This window comes from Carassius carassius, chromosome 12, assembly GCF_963082965.1.
Source record: "Carassius carassius chromosome 12, fCarCar2.1, whole genome shotgun sequence".
NCBI classification, from domain to species: Eukaryota; Metazoa; Chordata; class Actinopteri; order Cypriniformes; family Cyprinidae; genus Carassius; species Carassius carassius.
This window is the reverse complement of record NC_081766.1, coordinates 32,161,706-32,182,837: the sequence shown is the minus strand read 5'-3', so window position 1 is coordinate 32,182,837 and position 21,132 is coordinate 32,161,706. Positions and strand designations below refer to the sequence as shown.

The 21,132-nt window shown below is 45.4% G+C and overlaps 1 protein-coding gene across 1 annotated transcript; it reads right to left on the bottom strand.

The window, feature by feature from the left end:
• Positions 1-1,911: 1,911 nt before the first annotated feature.
• On the bottom strand, positions 1,912-3,546 carry LOC132155252 (5-beta-cholestane-3-alpha,7-alpha-diol 12-alpha-hydroxylase-like). Its single transcript, XM_059564129.1, has one exon. It carries the CDS (start codon positions 3,512-3,514, stop codon positions 1,982-1,984), a length of 1,533 nt encoding a protein of 510 aa, XP_059420112.1. The 5' UTR covers positions 3,515-3,546; the 3' UTR covers positions 1,912-1,981.
• Between the last annotated feature and the right edge of the window lie 17,586 nt (positions 3,547-21,132).

Below are 21,132 nucleotides of genomic sequence, written 5' to 3'. Positions count from 1 at the left end.
GAAGCTTCATGCCTTCTAAATAAAAGATCTTATAATATCTTCCACTCCCTTAAAAGGCAGAATGTACATGCTGTCAGAAAATTTACACTCGCAAAGTGAAGTGAATCCAGCACAGCTTTATTTTAAGCAGAAAATAAACAGATAAGTAGAAGTGCACATCTTGATTATGATAAGGAATTTAGATATAAACGGTCTCTTGTCTTACAGGAATGATGGCAATGAAAACTGGACAGCGCACACCACAGCCGTAGGAACAACAGGTAAATATCTTCAGGAACAATCAAGAACACTATGAACCAACATTAAAAACACTATGAACCAACATCAGAACACTATGAACCAACATCAAGAACACTATGAACCAACATCAAGAACACTATGAACCAACATCAAGAACTCTATGAACCAACATCAGAAACCACAGAATACTGCTATAGAATCTTTCCTCAGTTAAGGCCAGTCAAGGGCTGCACCCGAAAACTGAAAAATGCTGTCTTCGGAGGACGCATTCCAAGGTAGGAAGGCATCAAGGCACGTCCGAATTCAGTGTTAGCTTCAGTTCATGTCTCCTGAGATGCCTTCATCTGGCCGATTTTTGAAGGCATCATAAATGTGTCCTTCGCTGCCTTTGATATCCCACAATCCTGTGCGTTCCATTCTGTGTCAACTAAGCCAAAGAATAAAGATGGCGTCTGAAAGTTGCGGTCGGTGGTTGGTTTGTGTGTAAATATGTTTCTGATCAACGTTTTCCACTTTTTATGTCATTTCTAGCGAGAAATTAATATTGCAGTAATTAAATATCCACTTATTATTATATTTATATTTTGCTGTAGATCATTAAACCATTACGCTGCCTCAGAAGCCTTTCCAAAATAAGTTTCATGAGGTGCCTTCATGCAAAAGCACTGCCTGCAAAGTCATTGCCTGATACAACAGCGAGGACTTTCAGACTTTTCAGGTATTTAAAATAAAGTCAGGTTCTGTATAGAGACATTCCTCTTTTGTCACTTTTTCACTGTTATTTACCTGGGAATTAATCATTTTTTTTTATTAATTAATTTATTTCATTTATTTATTTTGTTTGGAGGGCAATTCACAAAAATATTCTAATTTAAATAGGATTGGAAATCCAACCGAGTTTGATACTTCACACAAATATGAAAATTCTGTCATCATTTAATCACCCTCATGTCATTACAAACATTTTCTGGCATGTAATTGAACTAGTTGTATTAATTAAACTTAAATTTGTTTTTTCAGTTGACCATTTTGAAATATTAGAAACCAATACATTTTCTGCTGGAGAAAATAAATGTATAACTGTAAAATCTTAAAATCAGCTTGCTCTAAAAAATATTGGTCCATGTGACATGTCCCAATCTGTCCTATATTTCTGATATATTGTGCAGTAAATGAAGTGGATAGAACCAATGTTTTATTTTGCCACCATATTCAGCTTTTTCCAGGCATTCAGACTGAACTTTTATGTTAAAGAGTTATTTTGAGCAAGTCAAGACAATAAATTTGACAGTATATGAGTCATTTTTCAGACTGAACTTTTATGTTAAAGAGGTCTTTTGAGCAAAAGTCAAGACAATAAATATATATATATTTGCACTTAAGCAATCAAAACAATGTGTTGATATTTTTAAACATACAGATTTATTGTGCACAAAATTAACTTTTTTTTTTTTTTACAAATATCTTGTTCCTGCTGCATGACTTCTGTTCTTTGCATAGATACAGTCTTTGGGCAACACAGTGTAAATGCAAGCTTACTGAACTGTTGAGACATTCAGGGTTGTGAGTTATGAAAAAAAAAAAAAAAAAAGTTCACTTCAGTATAATTTTGGACACAGTAGATGCACATGAAATGTGAGCATTCCAGTTTTAAAGCTTTCATTGAGTAATATTGCCTAATAATATGTATTGTTGAAGCTTCAGTGTATGAGATCATGGAATAACATTAACATGACACATTTTAAAATCTAAGTCTGTATCTAAATTGGACATCTTTATTTGGCTGCATGGAGCCAAAGCCCCAGCGTCTGATATCAATACCTGGAATCTCTTCATTCGGATTGCTCAACTCAAAGTCAAAGTAGGACAACATGAGAAAGACAAACTGCTTCAGCTCATTTGTGGCAAAGAATCTTCCTGGACACATAGTGGTTCCTGCTCCCCAAGGCATGTTATAGTACTTGAGTTTCTTTCCACCCTTGTAGAAATCAGTCTTTTTGCTTCCATCTGGTGTGAGAAAACGGTCGTACTTGAAGGTGTAGGGATCTGGGTAAACTTCTGGGTCTACCTGAACAGCTGTGTAGGGGAAAACCGCCACTCTGTCACCCTTACGGATCTTGTACTCTTGTCCGCTGGCCATGTTGATGGTCATATCCTGCAAAACAGCTCTTGTAAGGACCGGGGCAGCTGTCAGGCGGAGGGTCTCCTCGACTGCGCTGTCTAGGATGGGAGTTTTAAGGAGCATATCCCTAGTCAAGTCAATCAGCGGCCCGCCTCGTTTCACCTCCTGTCCCGTTTCTTTGAGAATCTCCTCGACTTCTTTCTTAACGGCGTTCATTGCGTCAGGGTGCTTCATCAGATACAAGAGCAGCCAGAATGCCGCAGGACCCGTGTTTCCCTGAGAGGCCCACAGAAGCAGAAACATGTATCGATCCTGCATGAACTCCTGCATGCCCTGTTCGTCTCTCATCTGTTGCTGCTCACTGACCCAGCCACTGATGTTGTCTCTGGATCTCATCTTCTCTACTGAAAGCGTGCTCCAAAACAGCCTTTTCAAACGCTCGGCCTCCATCTTCTCTCTGGGTCCCAGGACACCATAAGCCAGATTCGGGAATAACTGGTCATATTTTCTGAATTCCTTGAAAAGTTCGTTCGAATGCTGCCGGTCGATTTCCTTCGCTTTGTCCAAAGTTCCTGTACTTTTGTCCGCCTCGTTCCCAAACAGAGCCAGATACCCAGCACGAAACACAATATTGTAGCTGTACGCAAAGAGTCCAGTTTCTTGCCATTTCTGATCATCTCCAGATCCAACACTGTGGAGCATCAAATTCTGAAGATTGTACATCATGGCCTGAGTCATGACGACCAGACCATCTCCCATGAGATGTCTGGTACTTGATGCCTGGAGAAACTTGTGGTCTCTTTCTATGGAATGACAACCAAATACTCTCGCAACCAGTTGTTCTGCAAATTTAGTAAAGTCCAGCTTTGTTCTGGCCTCTTTGACCACAGAGCCAAAGGAGAATGGATCTGTGATAAAATGAAAATAAAAGCCTCCCAGCTGCACTGTGAAAATATCTCCGTGTTTTTCCTTCATCCTCTGCAGGAATTTGGCCGTGTCCTTTCTGAATTCCAGCACATGGCCAAGCCACGGAATAGGGCCCTTATCTAGAGGGGGTTCACCGGCTCGTCTGCGGCGAAATGACCCCAGAAGATAGAGAACACCTATGACAGAGATGAATAGAGCAAGCAGGATCTGGAAGAGGTTGTACATGTTCCTTTTTCGGTGATCTCTTGGCTGGACTCTGCTCTGTTTATCATTTCCTCTTTCTTGACAGCTGTTTATGCCCAACCCCTGCATTCATCATGTGATTTCATGCAGTACAGGAAATGACTGTCAGGGACTCTCAAGATTCTTTACAATATTGTTTTTGTGTCTGTACTTACCATCTTTGTAAATTAGACCTTTTTATTTTTTTATTTGTGTGTGTGTGTGTGTGTGTGTGTGTGTGTGTGTGCTCTATTTTACAACATCAGTTGACACTATTCAGATAAGTTATGTAATTAGTTTTTAAGAAATATTTTGCTTATCTCACTTATGAACAGTATGAAATGTTAGATGAATCATATTATTAGATTGACATAATGTTTAAGGTTAGGGATTTAAGATCAGATATGATTTTTTTTTTTTAAATTTTTTATAAAACATTTTATTAAATACATTTTCTTTATTAAAAATCACTTTTTCACACACTAGATACACTCGATCCTGAACAATCACTTTTGGTAAAAATTTAAATCAATTTTATTAAATTACATGCACTTATTTTTATAATACCATTGTCAGCTATTTTCTGTGCAGATTTAAATGGTTGAAATATTGTACTCCCATAGGTTTTTTTTATTATTATTATTTCATGTTTGATTGTCTGTTAAATTTTAAGTAATGAACATTTTGGGGTTTGATTTTCAGTTAGTTATAATAGCTATTTTCCAACTTCTGAACAATTAAAAACTGTTGCAATGGACTCCTGAGATAACATGTTTACACCTGAGATAACATGTTTAGATTGTAGTTTACATCAACCAGGTGTGAATTGGAATATATTAAATCAAGCCATTTTTTACTTTCTGTGAAAATAGACTTGGAACATTGCATAAAATTTTTAGTTTGGAAGACAGGCTGTGATCTGAGAAACATCCTCCGAGATGTAGCAGACTGATATCAGAATTATCTAGTTCCCTTTCGAGAGTACTCTCGTACTGCGTAAGCTAGCTTACGCTATGGGAAAAGGTCCCCTTTTCTCGAGAATATGAAGCCAAAAATTATCCTTAATTTTTAAATAATGTAAAACGCAGTGCTGCAGCACAGCAGACCCAAGCGAAGCGGCTCGCGCGCTTATTGGCTGTGCTGCGGCAACTGCAGCAACCTATGGTGAGGCGGCGGAGAGTAACGAACCAATGGGGGCGCTTCGCGCCCATTGGACGTCAGAGCGCGCCAAAATAGGCGTGGCTGGAACTATATAAGCCACCGCTTCACCATAGGGATCAGATTTCATCTCCTTCAGCGATCTCACCTGCACTTCGCTGTCTTCTCCGGAGAAGCCTCTACACGCCGTCGAAAAGCCTCTCAGCGGGATAGCACTGCAACGCAGATCTGAGGACGCCGGCTCGTGCTTCATCTCGACGCCGCCTTCAGCACTCGCTTCCTGCTGCGCCATCCGGCGTGACTATATCCTTTTCAAAGCTAGTGTGTTTGCCGCTGCATCACACTTTTTTCCTCCAGAATTCGAGGCGTTGTTTCAAATGCCTCGGGCCTGCGCTTCCTGCCGAGGCCCTCTGCCCAGCGAGGACCGCCACATCATCTGTGTCTCCTGCCTGGGCCGCGAGCATGCTGAGAGCGCACTCTTCAAGGGCGGCTGCCCTGAGTGCGACGACATGGCTATATCGACCCTGCGGGCTCGATTAGCTCAAACCAGCCACGATGCTCCACCCGCTCCGCCTCTTCTCTCTCAAGTGCCGCGTAAGAAACGCCGCGATCAGAGAATGCCTGAGCATACTGTTACACGCGAGCTCACGCCGGAACACTCCCCGCGTGCCTCGCCCGCTCTCGCTCCTTCGCCTGTCCTCTTCGTGGACGAGCAGCGCCAGTCCCTGCTCACCAGCGCCCCCTTCTCCTTCGGAGCGCCTGAGGCGGAAGAGGACAGACACGACAGCCTTTCTCTCGCCGCGTCCAGTAGTGAGGAATGGTCGGGCTCCATTGCGGACCCCCCCCCCCTCTACAGCACCCAGCTGCACCGGACAACGCGCCGATATCGACGCGGAGCTTACTCGCGTGCTTACAAGGGCTGTCAGCGACCTTCAGCTCGACTGGTCTCCTCCAGACGAGCCCGCTAAAAGCAGGCTGGATGAATGGTTCGTGCAGGGGCGCCCTTCGGCCCCTCCGCAAAGAAACGCCCCCTTCTTCCCGGAAGTTCACAATGAACTCACGAAGTCGTGGAAAGCCCCATTCTCCGCACGCTTGAAGACTTCTGTCTCGTCAGCGCTCTCCTCTGTCGACGGCGCCCGAGACCACGGTTACGAGAGCCTCCCCCCTCTCGAGGAGGCTATTGCTGCACACCTCTGCCCGCCCTCAGCCGCTGGATGGCGGTCGAAGCCTGTGCATCCATCCAAGCCGTGCCGCACCACCTCAGCTCTCGCTGGCCGAGCTTACACCTCCGCTGGTCAAGCCGCTTCGGCTCTACACACCATGGCTGTGCTGCAGGTTTTTCAGGCCAGACTTCTCCGTAACCTGGACGAGTCTGCCCCAGATACCTATGACTTTAAAGATCTCCGCAGCGCTACTGATCTAACCCTGCGTGCGACAAAGACCACAGCACAAGCGATCGGCCGAAGCATGGCAAGCCTCGCTGTTTTAGAGCGACACCTCTGGCTCACGCTCACGGAGATGAAAGACGCCGACAAATCCGCCTTTCTCGACTCTCCTATCTCGCCTTCCGGCCTCTTTGGCCAGTCGGTTAAGGGTTTCGCTGAACGCTTCACTGAGGCTCAGAAAACGTCGCAGGCAATGAGACACTTCCTGCCGAAACGCTCTAGCTCTGCTGCGGGACGCCGTAGAAACGCGCCGCCCCCTCAGACCTCGAAGCCATCGCAGCCAGACTTACAGTCTCGCCCAGCGACCAAAACCCAGCACCGCTCTCGCTCTACGAGCCGCAAACCGCCAGAGAGACGGGGACCTCGGCCCAGGATTGTGCTGAACCCCGAGCCTCCGAAGCCCTCCTGACCTTCGGGCTGAAAAGACCGTGGTTAAGTCCCGCTGCGGCCGGACCACCACACAAGAAACCTCACATGCTTCCTCCAATCCCCTCACTAAAGGCGGTTGGAGATGTCTATACTGCAGTAAACGAGCCTGTTACAATGCACGCACGCCTGCACACAAACGCCGTTTTCACGGCGACCTCAATAAAGCACAAAAAGAGCTTTTTCTATGTAGGCAGTGTGCCCACTACACAGTACGCACCCCTACATGTATACACACTCCCCCAAGTGTCACAAAGACTCACTCGGGTCTCCTTTCATGCCCACCTTCCCGCTCGCGCCGGAGGTGCTCTAAATGTAGCGCGCGTGCCCACTTCTCAGTGCGCAACCCTACAAATAAGCGCTGTCACCACAGTGTCACAAGCACAGCATACTCGAGCTACTGGTCCCCTCATAACAGGCGGCCAGTGCCCGAAGCACATTCAACCCATAGCCGCACGAGTCGCTGCATGGCAGGCCATCCCCGGCATATCAGATTGGGTTTTGAATATAATAAAACGAGGTTACTCGCTCCAGTTCGCTCGCAGACCGCCGCGCTTTCGCGCCGTGGTCGAAACGAAAGTGAAAAGCGAAATGACACACGTCCTTCGCGCCGAACTGATAAACCTTCTTGCAAAAGGGGCGATAGAAACTGTCCCCCCTGCGCAGCGCGAGTCAGGCTTTTACAGCCGCTACTTCCTCGTACCAAAAAAGGATGGCGGTCTCAGAACCATCCTAGATCTCAGACGTTTGAACAAAGCGCTTATGACGCGATCGTTCAAAATGTTAACTACCAAACAAATACTCGCGCAAATTCGCCCCGAGGGATTGGTTTTTCTCAGTGGATCTGAAAGACGCTTACTTTCACATTCAAATAGCACCCCATCACAGGCCATTCTTGAGATTCGCCTTCGAGGGGCAGACTTATCAGTACATGGTTCTTCCATTCGGCCTCTCCGTAGTGCCCCGTACGTTTACGCGGTGCATGGATGCCGCTCTCGCACCCCTGAGAATGCGGGGAGTGCGAGTATTGAACTACCTCGACGACTGGCTAGTTTTAGCCCATTCCGAGGAACTACTGACGACACACAGATCCTGGATCCTCAGCCATTTAGAATGCCTGGGTCTCACGATCAACACTGTCAAGAGCGCTCTGTCTCCCAGCCAGAGGATTTCCTTTTTGGGGATAGACATAGACTCTGTGACATGTACAGCGCGTCTGACGTCACAGCGCGCTCTCACTATTCAGCATTTAGCCGTGTCGTTCAAAGCCGGGTCTCTTTACCCGCTCAAATGATTTCAGGAAATGCTAGGTCTGATGGCATCAGCCTCTGCGGTTCTCAAACTGGGCCTGCTGCGCATGCGCCCACTACAGCGCTGGCTGAGAGACCGTGTTCCAGCGCGCGCCTGGATTTCCAGCCGCGCGCGCATCAGGGTGACCCACGGCTACATCGCAGCTCTGGCCCCTTGGAAAATAGCCAACTGGTATCAGTTAGGCGTAAGCACGGGCGCTGTCTCGAAATGGAAAGTAGTCTCGACAGATGCATCCAACCTCGGTTGGGGCGCCCTGTACGAGGGCAGGTCTGCCTCCGGCCTCTGGTCGAGCCCAGAGCGACTGTTACACATAAACTGTCTGGAGATGATAGCGGTCGAACTATCCCTGAAAGCTTTCCTCCCATTTTTAAAGGGCCATCACGTTCTGGTCAGATCAGACAGCATGTAATTGGTGGCCTACATAAATCGCCAGGGTGGTGTCAGGTCAGAAACCTTGCACACCCTGACCGAGCGTCTTCTGACATGGGCACATTGCAATCTGCGCTCGCTAAAGGCAGCGCATGTACCTGGCATCCTGAACCGGGGCCCGGACATGCTTTCCAGGGCGAATGTTCCCCCTGGGGAGTGGTCTCTTCACCCACAGACGGTTCAGTTGATGTGGAGCATCTTCGGCAGGGCAGAGGTCGACCTCTTCGCCTCAGAAGACAACGCTCATTGCCCAATATATTTTTCAAAGAGCAGGGACGCGCTGGCCCTCGATTGGCCCAGACGCCCGCTTTATGCCTTCCCACCGGTCGCGATGCTGCCGCAGGTCATCGATCGGGTCAGGAAGAGCAGATGTGCTATGCTGCTAGTAGCCCCACTCTGGACGACCCAACCTTGGTTCTCCGAGCTGATGCAGCTGTCCAGTACAGCCCCATGGCCAATACCGCTGCGGAAAGATCTCCTCACGCAGCTGAAGGGCGCGCTCTGGCATCCCCACCCCGAACTTTGGGCCCTTCATGTATGGCCCCTCAACGGGTACCCGGGAACCTCCCTGAGGGAGTGTTAAAGACCATTACGGAAGCCAGAGCGCCCTCAACCAGGCGCCTATACGCGCAGAAATGGTCAGTGTTCTCCACCTGGTGCGGGACACGGAACCTAGACCCTCACTTATGTGACGTGTCGGAGATACTCTCCTTCCTACAGGAGCGTTTAGATGCGGGCAGATCCCCGTCTACGCTCAAAGTGTATGTGGCAGCCATTGCAGCTTCTCATGCTCCGGTGGCCGGCCTATCACTGGGAAAAAACGAACTGGTCATTCGTTTCCTTAAGGGAGCTCGTCGGATTAACCCTCCCCGACCCCCTTCAATCCCTTCCTGGGACCTGTCTACGGTCCTAGAGGCCTTAAAGGGCCCCCCTTTTGAACCGCTTCAGTCTGTCGATATGAAGCTTCTTTCGTTCAAAACCGCTTTTCTACTGGCTCTGGCCTCAGTCAAGCGAGTGGGGGATTTACATGCGCTATCTGTAAGCGCTGACTGTCTCGAGTTTGGGCCTAATGACTCCAGAGTCATTCTCAGACCAAGACACGGCTATGTCCCCAAGGTGCTCTCAACACCGTTCAGAGCGCAGGTCATCTCGCTGTCAGCCCTTTCCTCGCAAAGCGACGAAAGCAACGCGAGCTTCATCTGCCCCGTCAGGGCTCTTAAAACCTATATTGCGCGCTCCGCCTTATTCAGGAGGTCGGACCAGCTCTTCATATGATTTGGTGGGCGCACCCGAGGTCTCGCCACCACGAAGCAAAGCCTATCGCGATGGATAGTAGACACTATCTCGCTGGCTTACAAATCTAAGGGCCTTCACTGCCCGTTCGGCATCAGAGCCCATTCCACCCGAGGTATGGCCTCGTCATGGGCGTGGTCCTGCGGGATACCACTGGATGATATCTGTGCGGCGGCAGGCTGGGCCTCTCCGTCCACATTTATTAGATTCTATAATCTGCAAGTCCCTGCCCTGCAGGCCAGGGTACTTTCTATATAGACGTGCTAAGCCTTACCACGTCCCCCTTTTTTTTCGTTCCCTATATAAAGCTCACTAAGGTTGGCTGTTGGGACTGGGATTTCTCCTGCTATAAAGCCCCGAGCTCTCGCCTTGGGCTGTGACAGGTCGAAGTTCCCGAGCACGCACAGCGTTTTACATTGTGTTCCCATAGCGTAAGCTAGCTTACGCAGTACGAGAGTACTCTCGAAAGGGAACGTACTCGGTTACTAACGTAACCTCGGTTCCCTGAGATGAGGGAACGAGTACTGCGTAACCTGCCGTGCTATGTGCTCGGACCGGGTGATCGCTTCAGTCGATTTAAAACCTGATCCCTATGGTGAAGCGGTGGCTTATATAGTTCCAGCCACGCCTATTTTGGTGCGCTCTGACGTCCAATGGGCGCGAAGCGCCCCCATTGGTTCGTTACTCTCCGCCGCCTCACCATAGGTTGCTGCAGTTGCCGCAGCACAGCCAATAAGCGCGCGAGCCGCTTCGCTTGGGTCTGCTGTGCTGCAGCACTGCGTTTTACATTATTTAAAAATTAAGGATAATTTTTGGCTTCATATTCTCGAGAAAAGGGGACCTTTTCCCATAGCGTAAGCTAGCTTACGCAGTACTCGTTCCCTCATCTCAGGGAACCGAGGTTACGTTAGTAACCGAGTACGATTTTTGCAAAAACACATGATTTGACACTGGTTACAAGTGTAGCATTTGGACCAATCAGACACACAACTATTTGTTATATTTAACAAATAATATCTAACGCCTTCTCATCTAACCAAAAGGGTCTATGACCCTTATCCCCCAAAATGCAACTATCACCTTAAAAAAGGCAGAACAGGCCTCTGGTTCCATAGCAACCAAAGGCACACTATCTGATAACACTAGGTTTATAGTGCCCAGGAATCTGGCTAAGCAACTCTAAACTCAAGTCTCTAAAAACAGACACATAATGAACATAAAAAGGCACTCTTCTCTAATTAATTAATAGAAAAAACTTTCTTTGAATTAATTCAGATATACTTTAGGGCATTGTGTATGCTGTTACTGTTCTTTTTAGGGCCGGGACTCAATTAAAACCTTTATTAGAAATTAATCGCATTTTAATTGCATATAAATATTTGACCTGAGAACAGTGAGAAGTATTTTTTTTTCACATGGATTTATAGTATACCATTGAATAATGACTGAATACATAAGCTTAAGCAACAAAATATTGTTTATTTTTGTTCAACCAAGTCTAGCACACCAGTGCAATTTTTGCCATTAAGTGTAGCAATAGCATATTTAGAAACAATTTAGAAATAGTACATTTCAGAAATTCAGGTAGCTTATAGGTGCTGGAACCTTCTGTAAACTGTTTTTTAAGTAAAACACAATACTGTCAAGTACATTCAGAACATTGGAAACCCTGACTATTAGAAAACATCTCTCTGTTGCTTCAGAGGCCATAACATACTAAGTCCAACTCTCAATAACCTTGGCCAAAACAATAAAGATTTCAACATAAAGTGCCAGTTGCACCAACAAAATCATACATAGTTCAACATAACGTGTACCATTTAAATAAAATTAAAAAGTGCCAGTGATTGACCTCAGTCCCCATTCTTCCAATATCCTGATGAAAAATAAATCTCTCTGTTGCTTAGACCACTGTTTGATCAACATTTCAGTAACAACAACCCCATTGGCCTCAGGATACCTCTATGACTATTTCTTATACTTCTAGATTGTTCACATTTTCAGAGCTCAAGGCTGCCCTTTTCTTTTGAACTACGTTACCTGCCAGTGAGAAAAGTCTCTCGCAAAGGACAGATAACAAAATTTCCCCTCCAAGGGGCCAACCAAAGCGATCTCGTCTGCTTCTTCATTCATGTTCTCTGTGGTTTGTTGTTGTCTGAAGCATAGACAGTAAAAGAAATGGACACAGCGACCCAATTGGAACTCAATTGAGACAAGTGAAGTACGTTTTTATCTATTTTTAGCACTTCCGTTTCTGACGCGCAGACTCAAACTAAGCTTGATGACGTCAGCAACCTGTCTGACAGATGTAAATCTTCTAGTAGCTGTGCGTGCAAACTGCCATCGTCAATCTTGCAGAGACAGCGAGCTTGAGCGGGGAGTTCTTTGGCGTGAGTGAGAAGGAGTAAGTATTCTGATTAATTATTCTGTATAGTATTTTAAAATGTAACGCCAGTACGCCATATTAAGTTAATTGCCTGCGAGCTTCTCCTCCTGTCTGTACGGTAATGCGACAGAGAGTCGAGTGGTTATGACGCAATCTTTAGCCTATTTTTACAAAAACTGTTTCTACGGGGCCATAATGTAACATAGAAGGTAATGGAGCCCTTTATAAATTGTCGTTTATCTTTAGAAATAAATAATGGACAAATGGAGTCTTTAAACGCCTCAGATGTAAAGTTATTCGCTGTCAAAGTGACGCCAAAATGAATGGGAGGTCAATGGGATGCTAACACAAGTGAAGTTCTGCTACAAGATGGCGGCACCCGGCCGACTTCAACTTCCGGTCGACTTCCCTGCTGCCTGGTCTGAAGTCATGAACGCTAGTTGGTGCTCCAGTATAATCGGTCCGTCGAAACTCATCCAGTGAGAAACGTTCCGCGGTGCAAAAATAAGTTATAAAAAATGCGGAAAATTTTTTGTGTAATTAATTAATCTTAATTAACGCATTATTTTTTGTGTAATTAATTAATCTCAATTAACGCGTTAAAGTCCCGGCCCTAGTTCTTTTATATTGTGTTTTGTGAATTGTATATGTTTTATACATGCTTATGATGGATCACTAGTTAATATAACCTTATCTATATGATGGTCGGCATCTATGAGTTTGTATTTTCTGATCTAAATGAGAGTGTATATGTTGATGCCTATGCAACACATTAGTTTTATAAGAATCTTAAAGATTCTTCTCTTGAACCCCCCAAATCTAATTTCATATGCAAGACACCATACTAGAAACAAAGAGTTTGAAAACTTCCCTCCAAAAGGTACCATTCCTCATTGGCTCATTCAAATCCTGAGGGTGTGACATCATCCCCCATATAGATCACTGATCACCAGGGGTGCATTTCCCAAAAGCATCATTAGCCAACTATGGTCGTAAGTTCCGTCGTTACTAACGTAGTTCAATGATTCTGTGTTTCACAAAACCATAGTTCAAACGAACATTCGCAAACTACATCAATATTTTATAGTAAATGAATGTACCAAAATAAAGTAACAAAAATGTAATGTATGTAATGAGTGATTTTGTTGTTTTTACAGACTTAGAATATAGAATTCTCTCTACAAATGTGTTTATACATATAGAGATAGAGACACATACAGTATATAGACTGTTTGCAAAAGTATTTTTATATGTTTTTAAGTGTTCATTTAATGCATATCAGCAAATAAACCAAATATTTAACACAAATTATGTCAGATTAAACAAATGGTTTAAACTGCAATGGTGGCTGGATGCTGCACAGGTGTCAGGAGGTATGAGCGAAGAGGATATCCACTGTCTCCCAGCAGCTGTCTCCCAGCAACTGTCTCACCAAAGCCATGCACCCTCTTCAGCCACCTGGCAAACTGCAGAAGTGGCCCACACAAAAGAGTCATGTGTGTTACCATCAGAGATGTATAAAGTACTAGAGACCCAGACTTGAGTAAAAGTACAAGTGCTCTATCAAAAAAATTACTTGAGTAGAAGTTGAAGTGCTCTTTAAGCACCACACTTAAGTAGAAGTGTCACGATTATTAGATGGAGTGCCCATGAACTTCATTAGAGGGCACTCCACTCAGGACCATTCCACCCATCAACCACCAGATGTCACTTGGACACTAGCACCTCTCATACTGTTGCACCACACCCGAACTACATTACCCATGAGTCACTGCATCACAATCACCCTGCCACACCTGCACCTCATTCATCAGCCAATTTCCTTGCCACACCTGCATCTCATTTACACACACACATAAAAGCAGCACATTCACTCTCACTCACTGCGAAGTCTTGTTTAGCCAGTCTGACATTTCCGAGCGTTTTCCCTGTGTTTATTATTCCTGTGTTTTGACCTTTGGACTGTTTATTCCGACTCTGATTCTCCGCTGCCTGTCTCGATCCCTGCTTGTTTCTGATTACGATTCTGGTTATCCCTGACACACCTGACGCCATTCCTGATCTCTGCCTGTATGACCATTCTGTTTAATAAATGCTGCATATGGATCCGATCGCCTCCGACTCCTTGTTACAGAAGACTTCGCCAAACCAGGATCCAGCAGCTTTAAGGAGTAAATCCAGGTCAGCCATGAATCCAGTAAGCCAACTTATGCGTTTACGTCAGGGAATTAGGCCCATCGAGGACTATGTGAAGAACTTTATTGAGTTTGCCCATTTATCTATCATGGACGAGATGTGCCTGATGATATTTTTTCGTGGTGGCCTATCTGAGCCGCTTGGCTCACTCATGCCTTTGCATGATCCTCACTGGACTCTGCAGTATTATATTGATCTGGCACCCCAACTGAGCAGCTCTGCATATACTGTGGGTGTTGTGGAGGAGGAACACAGCACTTTTGCAGTATCCACCACTCCTGAGCCTTGTCCTGTTATGGCCGCCAGCCCAGCGCCTCTGCACAAGATGGCCGCCAGCCCAGAGCCTCTGCACAAGATGGCCACCAGCCCAGCGCCGCTGCACAAGATGGCCGCCTCAGTTGAATTTCCAGAGTCAGGTCAAGTCTCCACTGACCGTCCAGAACAAGAGTCCAATCAGGTCACTGTTGACCATCCAGAGTCAGGTCAAGTCTTCGCTGACCTTCCAGAGTCAGGGTTAGTTCCTGTTGGCCTTCCAGAGTCGAGTCAGTTGACCGTTGAATTTTCAGAGTCGAGTCAGGTTCCAGTGAACTCTCCAGAGTCGAGTCAGGTTCCAGTGAACTCTCCAGAGTCGAGTCAGGTTCCAGTGAACTCTCCAGAGTCGAGTCAGGTTCCAGTGAACTCTCCAGAGTCGAGTCAGGTTCCAGTGAACTCTCCAGAGTCGAGTCAGGTTCCAGTGAACTCTCCAGAGCCGAGTCAGGTTCCAGTGAACTCTCCAGAGCCAGGGCAAGTCACCGTTGTTCTTCATGAGCAAAGTCAAGTCACAGTTGATCCTCAGGAACCAAGTCAAGTCACCAACGATCTTCATGGGCACAGTCAAGTCACAGCTGATCCTCATGAACCCAATCAAATCACCACAGATCTACCAGAGCCTCGTCACATCTCAGAGCTCTCGTCCTATCCTGTCACGGCCAGGGAGGCCGTCAATGAGCTCTCATTCATTCCGGTCTGGGCTATGGAGACCATCCACCAACTCTCTGTCTGTCCTGTCATGGCCACGGAGGTCCTCCATGAACTAACCGCCTGCCCTGTAATGGCCAAGGAGGCCAGCTACCATCTCATCACGGCCACGGAGGCCGCTATTAACCTGTCAATGTTCTCTGTTTCAGTCCCACCTGAGCAGACTTGCGGTCCGGTGCCATCGACTCCACTGTGGTGGTCCTCTGCTTCGCCCTGGTGGGCTTCTGTCCCGTCTGCTCGGCTGTGGTGGTCCTCTGCTCCGCCCTGGTGGGCTTCTATCCCGTCTGCTCGGCTGTGGTGGTCCTCTGCTCCGCCCTCGTGGGCTTCTGTCCCGTCTGCTCGGCTGTGGTGGTCCTCTGCTCCGCCCTGGTGGGCTTCTGTCCCGTCTGCTCGGCTGTGGTGGTCTTCTGCTCCGCCCTGGTGGGCTTCTGTCCTGTCTGCTCGGCTGTGGTGGTCCTCTGCTCCGCCCTCGTGGGCTTCTGTCCCGTCTGCTCGGCTGTGGTGGTCCTCTGCTCCGCCCTGGTGGGCTTCTGTCCCGTCTGCTCGGCTGTGGTGGTCTTCTGCTCCGCCCTGGTGGGCTTCTGTCCCGTCTGCTCGGCTGTGGTGGTCCTCTGCACCGCCCTGGTGGGCTTCTGTCCCATCTTCTCAGCTCTGGTGGTCCTCTACTCCTCCCTGGTGGGCTCCAGCTCCACCTGCTCCACTCTGGTGGGCTGCCACGCCACCTGCTCTGCCTTGGTGGACCCTTGTTACAGATTTAGGCCCAAGGCGGGCTCCCATTCCCGAGTTAAGCCCATGGCGGGCCCCTGTTTCCTATGCCAGGCCCAGGAGGGGCTCCTGTTTTCCTGAGTTAGGCCCAGGAAGGGCTCCAGTTCCACCTGCTCTGCCCCAGTCCACTGCACTTCCTCATGGACCTGGCCCTCCATCCCTCCCCCTGTTCCGCCTCCGCTCCACCGCCCTCCTAGATTGTTTTGAGCGTCTGGAAGCCGCTCCTTTGGGGGTGGGCTATGTCACGATTATTAGATGGAGTGCCCATGAACTTCATTAGAGGGCACTCCACTCAGGACCATTCCACCCATCAACCACCAGATGTCACTTGGACACTAGCACCTCTCATACTGTTGCACCACACCCGAACTACATTACCCATGAGTCACTGCATCACAATCACCCTGCCACACCTGCACCTCATTCATCAGCCAATTTCCTTGCCACACCTGCACCTCATTTACACACAAACATAAAAGCAGCACATTCACTCTCACTCACTGCGAAGTCTTGTTTAGCCAGTCTGACATTTCCGAGCGTTTTCCCTGTGTTTATTATTCCTGTGTTTTGACCTTTGGACTGTTTATTCCGACTCTGATTCTCCGCTGCCTGTCTCGATCCCTGCTTGTTTCTGATTACGATTCTGGTTATCCCTGACACACCTGACGCCATTCCTGATCTCTGCCTGTATGACCATTCTGTTTAATAAATGCTGCATATGGATCCGAACGCCTCCGACTCCTTGTTACAAGAAGTACTAAAGTATTCAACATTTTTTGTACTTAAGTATTGCAAGTAGTCTATTTGAAAATTTACTACTCAAGTACTGAAAGTAAAAGTACAAGTATTGTGTTATGTAGTTATTAAAGAAAGTAGTCAAAAGTTTGAACATATTGTTTTTACTATTTCAAATGATTAACCTAAAGGACAATCACAATTCCTTTGACTGTAACAAAACAGTTAAAAACAGATTGTAAACAAAAAACAGATTAAAGGGTTAGTTCGCCCAATTTGCAAAATTATGTCATTAATAACTTACCCTCATGTTGTTTCAAACCTGTAAGACCTCCGTTTATTTTTGGAACACAGTTTAAGATATTTTAGATTTAGTCCGAGAGCTCTCAGTCCCTCCATTGAAGCTGTGTGTACGGTCTACTGTCCATGTCCAGAAAGGTAAGAAAAACATTATCAAAGTATTCCATGTGACATCAGAGGGTCAGTTAGAATTTTTTGAAGCATTGAAAGAAAAACATTTTGGTCCAAAAATAGCTAAAACTACGACTTTATTCAGCATTGTCTTCTCTTCCGTGTCTGTTGTAAGACAGTTCAAAACAAAGCAGTTTGTGATATCCGGTTCGCCGGATATCGCCGACCGATCGCCGACCGTGAGCCAACGTAAACCCGAAATAATTATGACCTATGCAGCGCGATCCTACTAGAGCGGCGAAAAGCATTCAGACGCCTCGCTCCCTTTGACTTAACACTGGAACAGCTGATTTTCGGCTGCATTGCTGGAAACGCCACAGCATGCTTGAAAATCAGCTGTTCCAGTGTTAAGTCAAAGGGAGCGAGGCGTCAGAATGCTTTTCGCCGCTCTAGTAGGATCCCACCGTTATATTAGGTCTTATGGATTTGTTTAGGCTAACTGCTGTCAGATTGTGTTCCAAGGACACAAGTTTCCTATTGTGTATCAACAACACTCAATAACAGTTTATGTGATGTGTTAATCATAAAATTTATTCCCTAACAATTTGTCAAGAGCTAGTTGAGAAGTAGGCAACTAGCCCACACATGCGAGACTCCGTGGCTGTGCAGTCTGCAGCCCCTTCTTTATATTTGAGTTGCCAGGTTTTATGACAAAAAAAGTTGAAATTTAAAGTAAGTGATTGTTTATGTGTAGGGTGTATTTCATACACAATCTGACAACCTGGGAAATGTCAGTCTAACCTAAAAAAAGAATGGATCAGTGATTTTAAAATTAAGTTTGATGGTTATGCAAATTAGGCTACAGGAGTTTTCCAGGAGAAATAACAAAACAAAATAAAAAAACAGGAGGGCACCGGGAGATGACCTTGAAAATGTATTTATTATATTTTTTATATTTATTTTTTATTATATTTTTTACTTTGTTTTTGCAAAAGCAGTATAATTTATTTTAACACTCTACAAATCACACAGAAAACAACAACAAAAATAAGAAATAAGAAAATAATAAATAAAATAATAGAAAGAAAAATCAGTCCAATCAATTATCAATCATTTCCCTTAAGATGCTTGCTCGCCCCGCCTTTGCCGCCCCCCATTCCTGTCCCTGCTCAGCCGCAGCCAGTTTCTCACGGTCATCTCAATGTCAGCCTCGGTGGAATTTTGTTGAGCCGGATTTCTTAACACAGCACCTAAACAAAAAATAAATAAAGCAACAGGGGAAAAAATAAGACAGTAGCACAAAAGTCTGTATCTTCGTTTCTATAAAGACAATTCCGAAAAGTCAGAGCATTTTACACAAAAAAAAACAAACAAAAAAAAAAAACCTTAAAAGACATTTGGTTGAGAATAGTGTGAGGACAGTATATAAATAGTGACAGAATGTTGCTTCAACACATTGTAGGACTTACTCAGGAGTACCTGATGAACAGGCCGTGATTTAAGGCCTGTCTTCTGACCCCTACCGCACCAGTTCAGCTGGGTTGAAAGATTCTGATCAAATATTTTTGTGCAGACTCTCCAAACGGTTTCCTTTAAACTCGTCCCACCAGACAATGACAGTTTAGTTATCTGTAAAGTAAAAGATACATTTAACTAATCCCATTTCACAACCTGCTGTATTACATTGTCTTTGACTGCTCTCCCATGCCCACATCCATGGCTGAAGTGCCCTTGAGCAAGGCACCTAACCCCTCACTGCTTCCCGAGCGCCACTGTAGCACTGCTCTGGTTTGTGTGTGCTTCACCTCACTGCGTGTTCACTGTGTGCTCTGTGTGTTTCACTAATCATGGATGGGATAAATGCAGAGACCAAATTTCCCTCACAGGATCAAAAGAGTATCTATACTCTATATATAGGTGTCTTATCTGACGATAAATCAGGGCTTTTGTGAAAATATTTAATACGCGAACATATTAACAGTCAGTTAATAATAACAAACCAAGTCAACAGTTAGCCTAGTTAAAACAACTACCTTAACCAAGTCTAAAAACACGTTACGTTAGCTGCTAACGTTTGTTAATCCTCCGGCGCCAATTTCTGTCATCCGTTTATCGAAAACATTTCTCAGAAAACTCGACGTTTTTCCAACAAAAGAATATTTTTCAATTAAAAAATAAGTACACAAAACAAAACAAACACATACAGGCCTGAAAATTTTGTGTTTGAAATGGATAAACATACCTGAACACGAGAGTCCGTTATTAATACCGAGGCGATGCTTCTGTGTAGATTTGATCACGCACATAAAAACGTGCGCGCGCGCCACCTAAACGCCCCCTTGGTTAAAAAAAAAAGGCAATTTACTTTTGTAAATCACACTTGAAAAATTCTACTCAAAAGAGATGCAGTATAGATTTTGGCCCGCGCTTGAAAATTAATTTATATAAAGATAACATTAAATCTAAACAAAATTTCTCACAAAGACTATATGTTTACGTTTTTTGAATCAGAACTCATTTTGTCGTTTTAATTGCAAACGTTTTTATATCTTTTTTTCTGAACCTGTTTTGGACGTCTCATGTTTGTTGGGTATTATCATCATATAAATTGTGGCATACAGATTTTACAAAAGTTCAACACCTTCGCGCTTACATGTGGACCAACGGTTAGATCTAGGCAGCAGCATTGTGAAAAAAAAAAATGTGAAAAAAAAAGAAGCGGAATCGGCAAAATGGTTCCTCACGGTTCTTCCGCCGATCTCCAGAGTGTGCATGAATTGGAGTGGCTGTAGACTCATCCCGCCGATGGTTTACCCACCTAAGTGGTTCGAGAACCGAGGAGCTGATGATACTGCACATGTGTGATTCAGCGTGAAAGCAAACCGACACACAGAGCGCATGAACCGAACTGATTCTTTTGGTGATTGATTCTGAACTGATTCTGTGCTAATGTTATGAGTCCAGGTAATTAACCATGGTTTTACTACAAATAAAACCAAAAAACCATGGTTACTATAGTTAAACCATGGTAACCACAAATTAACCATGGTTTTGCTAAATTAACCATAGTTTAACCATGGTATTTGTAGTAAATCTGTGGTTATACATATGGTCGTCAACACACCAAAAAACCATGGGTTACTACAGTTTTACTATAATTAAACCATGGTTATTTTTCGTAAGGGGTAAACTGAAGGCTTGCAGTCAACGCCAATGACGCCATAACGTCGAGCGCAAAAGAACCGGTGAACTGTTTTCTTCAACTGGCTTATTGAATCGAACTGTCAGAAAGAACTACTGGTGATTCGAAAACCGATGCAAACGGTTCTTGACTCGTGAACGAGTCATTATCTGGCTCGGCACGGTGTTCATCTCTCTCTTCACAGCAGTTCAGTCAGCACGCGCAGTCTTCTCAATTTGCTCAATGATGTGCCAGCTTCATCAAACCTGCCATCTACAGTTCTGTTTGTAATGGAATGATTCGTAACATTTTTATAATTGTAACGAGTAACGATGCAGCACATAAGAAAATATCGGAGTAAAAGTATTAAACTCATCGAAAATATGTACTGAAGTAAAAGCGGAACTAGGAGAAAAAAATAATACTCTAGTAAAGTACAGATACCGCCTTTTAGTACTTAAGTACAGTAGTGAAGTAGTTCTACTTCGTTACTATACATCTCTGGTTACCATCTCCCACCCATCAGGCCATCAGCCACCACCTCCATAAATTTCCAACAGCATAATGATGCAGTGTAGCTAACAACTGAATTTAAAGCGTTGTTTCTTCTTATTGCCCTCTGAAGATGTGAAGCCTGATGTTAGAGGCCCAGGCAGGAGAGGGTCTGATGTTGGAGGGCCAGACTGGAAAGGGCCTGATGTTGAAGGGCCAGACTGGAGAGGGCCTAATGTTGGAGGCCTGAACTTTGAAGGCAAAGGCCTGGTTGATGCACATGTATCTATACCTCCAATGATCCTTCCATTGCAACAGGCCCCAGGATGTCCAAAACTAGGGAGAAGAGAAACTGAATTGATACCCCATCAGTCTT